Source organism: Rutilus rutilus (genome assembly GCF_951802725.1).
Source record: "Rutilus rutilus genome assembly, chromosome: 2".
Taxonomy (NCBI): domain Eukaryota; kingdom Metazoa; phylum Chordata; class Actinopteri; order Cypriniformes; family Leuciscidae; genus Rutilus; species Rutilus rutilus.
The window spans coordinates 34584991-34592824 of record NC_140210.1 but is presented as its reverse complement, the minus strand read 5'-3'; the positions used below and the strand labels follow the sequence as shown (position 1 = coordinate 34592824).

The 7834-nt window shown below is 36.6% G+C and overlaps 1 protein-coding gene across 3 annotated transcripts in view; it reads left to right on the top strand.

The window, feature by feature from the left end:
- The first annotated feature begins 1996 nt into the window (after positions 1 to 1996).
- Positions 1997 to 7834, top strand: part of htt (huntingtin) — a 48202-nt gene continuing 42364 nt past the window's right edge. For all 3 annotated transcript variants that reach the window (XM_084402017.1, XM_084402018.1, XM_084402016.1), the window contains exons 1-4: positions 1997 to 2402; positions 5506 to 5589; positions 7162 to 7282; positions 7631 to 7690. In XM_084402017.1, coding sequence (XP_084258143.1) covers positions 2305 to 2402; positions 5506 to 5589; positions 7162 to 7282; positions 7631 to 7690 — 363 coding nt within the window. In that variant the 5' untranslated portion in view covers positions 1997 to 2304. The remainder of the gene's footprint in view (positions 2403 to 5505; positions 5590 to 7161; positions 7283 to 7630; positions 7691 to 7834) is intronic.

Genomic DNA, 7834 nt, shown 5'->3' with positions numbered 1-7834 from the left:
TTGAATGAGAGCTGCTGGTTCATAATTCTATATTTTTTAACGAAAACTGTTTGTGAATTTGCTACAGCAAAATGTTTTTTGTTTGTTTTTTTGTCTGAAGGATTATATTGCTCATTGGAAATAACAGGAGGATGTTGGTTAGAAGTCTATTATTAAATGCTAGAGATTCAGAATATGCTGAAGTTTGTATTCATTTACTACAAGTATGCTGCTAGTACAGGCACACATTTATTTTCCTGTTGGTTCTTTGCAATGTTGGGACAAATGCTGGCAAATGTATCCTTACAGTTGACTTGCCAAATCACTTCCATTTGTTTTATTAATAAAATTAATATAGGAAGTATTGGAAGTAAGTTCGTTATGGGTCATCATAAATACTTTGCTTTAAAAGTACCAAGTAGTAAAAAAAAATAATCGATAATCGCTACCCTCTGAATCGAATCGAATCGTGAGGTGCCTAGACTAGATATTCCCACCCATCAATCGTCGACGAGAAGAGCAACTGGAGAATTCTTCACAACGATCACAGATGCAATTCCACCCCCAAACAATTAACAATAATTTACTGTTTATAAGCGACGACATGAATATGAAACTTAAAAGGTGGAATTCAGAAAGAAGTGCATTGTGTCCTTTATGCACAGTATAAATAAATGAAAAAAATCATTAAGAACTTTACTGGCTCATAATTTTTTATTAGAGCGTTTGAAAAAGGAATGACTGCCGAAATGTATTTGCACCATGTGGTGTGCTTGAATGTACCCTGTATTTGGCCCCTGAATGTAACGTGGCCCCTTAATGGCCCCTGTTACAGAAAAATCCTAGAACCGCCACTGAATATACCTCTTTTTAATTTGACATAATTAACTGAGACAACATTCAAAATCATGAATCATTCATTTAAAATTATATGAACAATTTTGTATGTGACTTTTTGTGATTTTTATTTTATTCATGAATACAAATATTCACATGACATCACACCTGCTATATTTACTGAACAAAATTATATATATTTATTTTGTAAATATATATTTTACATTTTTTTTTTTTTACAAAAAATGTATTTTGTAAATATATACATTTTTATATTTGTATTATTTATATATAATTATACACATTTTAAATGCACAGAGATACCGTGACAAGATCACGAGGCCCATTGTTGTGCCATTCATCCATGACCATCACCTTATGTTGCAGCATGATAATGCATGGCCCCATGTTGCAACGATCTGTACACAATTCCTGGAGGCTGAAAACATCCCAGTTCTTGCATGGCCAACATACTCACCGGACATGTCACCCATTGAGCATGTTTGGGATGCTCTGGATCGGCGTATACGACAGCGTGTTCCAAGTCCTGCCAATATCCAGTAACTTCGCACAGCCATTGAAGGAGTGGACCAACATTCCACAGGCCACAATCAACAATCTGATCAACTCTATGCGAAGGAGATGTGTTGCACAGCGTGAGGCAAATGGTGGTCACACCAGATACTGACTGGTTTTCGGATACAACTTTTTTAAAAATGAAAGTGTCCGAGAGCTACTCATGTTATACAGTATTTAAATCTCTTAAATGCTCCTCTTATGGACCTATTGTGAATATGTGTTCCATGTTTTTATGATTCACATTCAAACAATTAAAAAAAAATCTTTGATTTTGCTTTTGAAACTCAATGTATATAAAGTGAGTAAAGTTTCAAGAAACGTCCTTTTTTTTTGTCTTTTTTTTTTTTTACAAACTTTTAGAAGTTATTTATAGACATACATTATGCACAGAATAAAGCATGCAGCGAAGGCAATGACATGTAGCCTAGTTATTGCAGAAAAAGAGATCACACCAGTCAGAACTTAAAATAGCTACATTAATAATGGATCTGGCTTGAGTCAAAATGCATGTCACTCAAAACCCTTATAGATATACATCTTCACAGATTTTATTGTGAATTAGAGGACTTTAATTTTGACAGGAGTTTTATTACCCGGAAATACAGCAGAACCGTTGCTCCCCGAACCCTGCATTAAGATGGCTTTCAGAACTGGACATGTTATCAACTACCTTCTGAACATTTTGTTTGAATACTGGTCATAATCGAATGGTGTGTGGAAATTAAGTCGAATTTTAGGGGGGTTTGGACACTGAAAGCGGTGTCCGAACTCGACGACACCTTCAGTTTCCCTTCGGCATTCTGCACAGCAGCGCTCGCTATCAGCGCTGCTACACTGGCTGAAGTGTTGAGTTTGTAAATATTATCAGCTCTCCTATCAGACTCCATCTAGACCAGTGCTTCTGTTAAAATGGCCACCATGGAGAAATTGATGAAAGCGTTTGAGTCGCTTAAATCATTCCAGCAGCAGCAAGGCCCGCTGTCGGCCGAGGAGCTCGTCCAGAAACAGTGAGTGCTGAACAATCAGTTCAATCAGTTGTTAATGCAGTTTAACGCTTTGATGCTTCATCATTATCATCATCATCAGGGTGCTGACATCACCTGACACAGTCGCCATACTAATGTTATTATCACATGCATGAAGGCTGAGTGTTTTCTCGTATAAGGATGATTGTTGTTGTTGTCTTGGGTTTAAAAATCACATGGTGCTCAACTCGTTAGAAGTGTCACACAGCCTTTTGATAGATTCTGCGCCCATTTCGAGATAAACAGTGCGCACTCCTTTAGAAAACGTAGGAAAAATGCTATTGTATATAAAGGAACCAAGAAATAACTCCTTATTTCTTGAGTACTGTTACAAAACCAGAGACTGAAAAGTGTTTATAAAATATTTATTTTGTATGAAGCTGTAAATCTGTGTTTGAATGCAGCCTCTTGGTTTTTCCATCTTCTTGTCTGTCACTCATTATGAGTCAGCTCCCCAAAATATGCCAGATATTTATTATACACTTTTGACTAATCCACCACAGTCACACTGAATATCTCGCAAAAGCACAATATTTTGTGCCTCACACATGTATAAGATGCAAGAGCCATTTTATTTTTCTGGTGTTGCTAGCTCTTAAGTCGAATATATGTTTTAAATGTTGTGAAGTGTTGAATTATATGGTCTCAGCACAGTTGGTTTTGAAGTGTTGAGGATTAATATGTTGTAATTCTGATAAAGAGAAAATCAAATGAAGAACATTCTAGTGATTATCACTGGTTCATTTCAAAGTGGAAATGCTATTTTAATTAGAAGAGCTTTTTAAAATCATATTTCGAAGTATATTAAACATTGTAAATAACAAACTCTAGGCCTAACGTTACATAAATACTGTGAAAAGTCGTTGGATGGGAATTATTTGTAAATTGAGTGATTTCTTCATTTAGGACACACGAAGCATTGGGATTGTTCACTTTGCATTTTATCAGCACTGAGCATTTGTTAATTAATGAGAATTAATAAATTATTGTTCTGTTAAAGCGAAAATATGTTATTTTTTTCGCTGCTAGGGGTCGCCAACCTCTTTACAGTAACAAAGGCGTAGGTTGATGACGCATAAGCGGAATTATGGAACTTGTCGTCATGCTGATGGATCTAATAATGTTTATGGATGAATGAATACATTGACGTTTTTAACATGACTGTGGTATGAAGAAGGTCGCGATTGCTAATGAGAGACAGATATCAGCGCCACACGCGAGTCCCGCGGATATAAAGGAATAATGACATTTCATTCTACCGAACTACCCGCAAGTGCAGAATTACTACTCACACAGGTCAGTTTATTAGACGAATGAAACTTGTGAGGTAACGCAGCGCTGTTTCACTTGGTCTAACGTTACACTATCACACTATACTGCATTTGGGGTGTTGAAAGTTATAATATTTTTCTATGTGTTAGTTTGTTGGCTGTATGAGACTAGCAGTAAGCTAGATCAACATTAGAATAACATACTGATCATATTCTGACATTTCATCATGTTGAGCTATATAACTATTGATTAGTTTTATGTACATTTGCTCACCTGTCTAAGAAAGTACAAGTTGAAGTTAGTCATGGACGTGGAGCTCTCTCCTCGTTTTAGTTCTCCTTTTGTCCCAAAGTCTGCTTGCCATGGTCCATAATGTTTGAACGAAACAACAACAGTGTGAGTGTGCCGCTAGACGTAACGCAGTTGTCCATGTCTGTCGCCATGGTTACTATGGCAGTACAAGTGGAAACCAGGGATAACGCGTATATTACGTCATTGAGGCGACAATGACCAGGGATGAGCCCAAAAAAGTACATCCATCCATCATAAAAGTAGTCCATACGGCTCCAGGGGGTTAACAAATGGCCTTCTGAAGTGAATCAATGCGTTTTTGTAAGAAAAATATCCATATATAACTTTAGAAACTGGCTTCTAGTAACATCTGTCCGCACATTAACCTAGAGTCTAGTTCTGGCGGAAGAGTGACCTCTGACCCGACGTATGACGTAGGTGTAGCGTAAGCTAGGAGAGAACAGACGCCTCTCACGGTTGGGGCTGGGCAACAAACTCAAGCTCCTCAGACATTTCTCTTTAAAATAGTTTAGACTTCTAATTCATGGTCTGTGTTTTTTGCTCTTTCCCCTGCACTTCCGTGTTCAATATGTCATGCGTCGGGGGGTCAGAGGTCACTCTTCCACCGGAACTCGACTTGTGTACATCCTTTACCGGAAGCCAGTAATTAGTTTATAAAGTAATAAATATAGATATTTTTCTGACAAAAAACGAATCACTTCACTTCAGAAGGTCGTTATAAACCTCCTTGAGCCGTATGGATTATTTTTATGATGGATGGATGCGCTTTTCTGGGCTTCAAAATCTAAGGTACCATTCACTCCCATTATAAAGCTGGGAAGAGCCAGGCTATTTTTTAATATATAACTCTGATTGTGTTTGGCTGAAAAAAGAAAGTCATATAGCCTACACCTAGGATGGCTTGAGGCCGAGTAAATTATGGGATATGTTTTCATTTTTGGGTGAACTATCCCTTTAAGAGCAGCCAAGTGATCAACCACTGTAATATTTGACCTATTACATCGTTTTTAGTGGTTGAAGAACGCTCATCTACTGAAGTCATTTGTTTGTGTTTAAATAAATTCAGATTTGTTGTGGATCACCACCAGTGAAAAGTGATTGATTTAAATGTGCTGCATTCTTGAAGGACATCTTTATTGCTGCTATGTTAGCAAGACTACATTAACCTAATGTATTTAGGTAATCAGCATTGCTGATAAATTTAAACACTCTTTGGCTGACTACTGTGGCCCAACATAATGTACTCCCTTACAGATTAATGTTCGATTTTCAGCTCAATTTCTTCTGTTTAGGTTGAGTTGCATATTATATCTGTGCTGAAGATGTTGTGTTTACATAGGCATTTAATTAATAATACTATATTAATTATTGTTCATCTATCCAAAATGATCTGTTTTACCTTGTAGACAAATAGTGATTCAGATAATGTGATCACATTATTCATGAAATGTTCTTATTCATTTTATTTGGTTTTCATGACTAACACTGTGTTTTCTTACAGAAAAAAAGACCTTGCTACAACCAAAAAGGACAGAGTGACTCATTGCTTGACGATATGTGAAAACATCGTGGCACAGTCGCTGAGGTATGCAACAGTCAATGGACGGGCACGTCAGATTAAGGATAATCAGATTTGGTCACGTCTTATGAGTCATTTGCAAAAGCTTATTGGTGCTGAGGCTAGGTTGGCTTTTTTCATCTTTGGAATGCAAATTCAGTGAAGGTATTTAAAGGGATACTCCACTTTTTTTGGAAATAGGCTCATTTTACAACTCCCCCAGAGTTTAATAGTTTACTTTTACCGTTTTCGAATCCATTCAGCCGATCCCCCGGTCTGGCTGTACCACTTTTAGCATAGCTTAGCATAGATCATTGAATCGGACAGGACCATTAGCATCTCTCTCAAAAAAATGACCAAAGAGTTTCGATATTTTTCCTATTTAAAACTTGACTCTTCTGTAGTTACATCGTGTACTAAGACCGACGGAAAATTTAAAATTGCGATTTTCTAGGCTGATATTGCTAGGAACTATACTCTCATTCCTGCGTAATAATCAAGAAACTTTGCTGCCGTACCATGAGTGCAGCAGGCGTAATGATATGACGCAGCGTCTGAAAATAGTCCCCAGCTCGGTAACTTCCAACGTGACCGGGACTAAGTTTGTCTAACCTATTAGACCTATTTTCAGACACTGCGTCATATCATTACGCCTGCTGCACTCATGGTATGGCAGCAAAGTTTATTGATTATTACGCAGGAATGAGAGTATAGTTCCTAGCCATATCAGCCTAGAAAATCGCAACTTTTCATTTTCCGTCGGTCTTAGTACACGATGTAACTACAGAAGAGTCAAGTTTTAAATAGGAAAAATATCGAAACTCTTTGGTCATTTTTTTGAGAGAGATGCTAATGGTCTTGTCCGATTCAATGATCTATACTAAGCTATGCTAAAAGTGGTACCGCCAGACCTGGGGATCGGCTGAATGGATTCGAAAACGGTAAAACTCAACTGTTTAACTCTGGGGGAGTTGTAAAATGAGCCTATTTCCAAAAAAAGTGGAGTATCCCTTTAAGATGAAAAACCCTCTTTTATCACAGGTCACCTAGCAAAGTTTAACGTGAATGCTAGCAGTTTTCAAAGCCCAGTTCTTTCAGCTTGAATGCACTTGTAAAAACAGCAAAAAATATTGGATTATTGTATACTTTTAAAAAGCCAAATCAGACGTGTTTGAGTCGCATTAGAAATGTGCTGTCATTCACGTCAGCATGTGTTTAAAAGTCTCTTATGCTCACCAAGGCTGCATTTATTTGATCAAAAACATATTAAAACCAGTAATATAGTGAAATATTATTACAATTTATAATAACTCTTTTCTATTTGAATATATTTTAAAATGTAATTTAACCCTGTGATGGCAATTCAAAATTTTCAGCTGCCATTATTCCAGTCTTCAGTGTCACATGATCCTTCTAATATGCTGATTTGCTATAAACTCAATCAAATGGCTAAAATAAATGGACAAATTGGGACCTAATGTACATAATGACCATATTTTAACCAGGCCAGTGCTAATTTAAGAGCTTTAGCCCATCATGTTTAGCACACTAGTATTGTTAGCTGTGTGTGTAATGTATGTTATTGCCTTTTGTTATTAGGACGTCTCCAGAGTTCCAGAAACTGCTCGGAATTGCTATGGAAATGTTCTTGCTGTGCAGCGATGACAAGGAGTCTGACGTCAGGATGGTGGCAGATGAGTGCCTAAACAAAATCATCAAAGTAAGTCATGCATTGTTTGAACGTCATATATTTGTATTTAATTATAATATCATTTCTTTTTGTTTTTCAATTCACTTCAGTTCAATTCATGTTTATTTGTATAGCGCTTTTCACAATACACATCATTTCAAAGCAGCTTTACAGAAAAAAGAAAGTCCATATTACAATTTAGTGTTCTGTTATCAGAGGTAACTTGCTAAGTTATGTATTTCAGAAATGTACATATACAAAAATCACAGTTAGCTAAAATTTTTATAATTTTAAAAATGTAGTAATTGAATGCAGATACAATGAGTTTGTTAACAAATGATTATGACATTTAGAAAATATATATGTTTTTCTTTTCAGGCATTGATGGATTCCAACTTGCCTAGACTGCAGCTTGAACTGTACAAAGAGATTAAAAAGGTGAATCAGATTGCATTCTCTTTATGGGTTTGGATGTATTCTCACCTGGAACAAAAGTTTGTCTGGCTTTTTTTAGGGATGCACTGAAATTTCGGCTGCGGAAAATGGTGTTTTTGGCTCAAAGAGAAAACTGCTGAAAATATG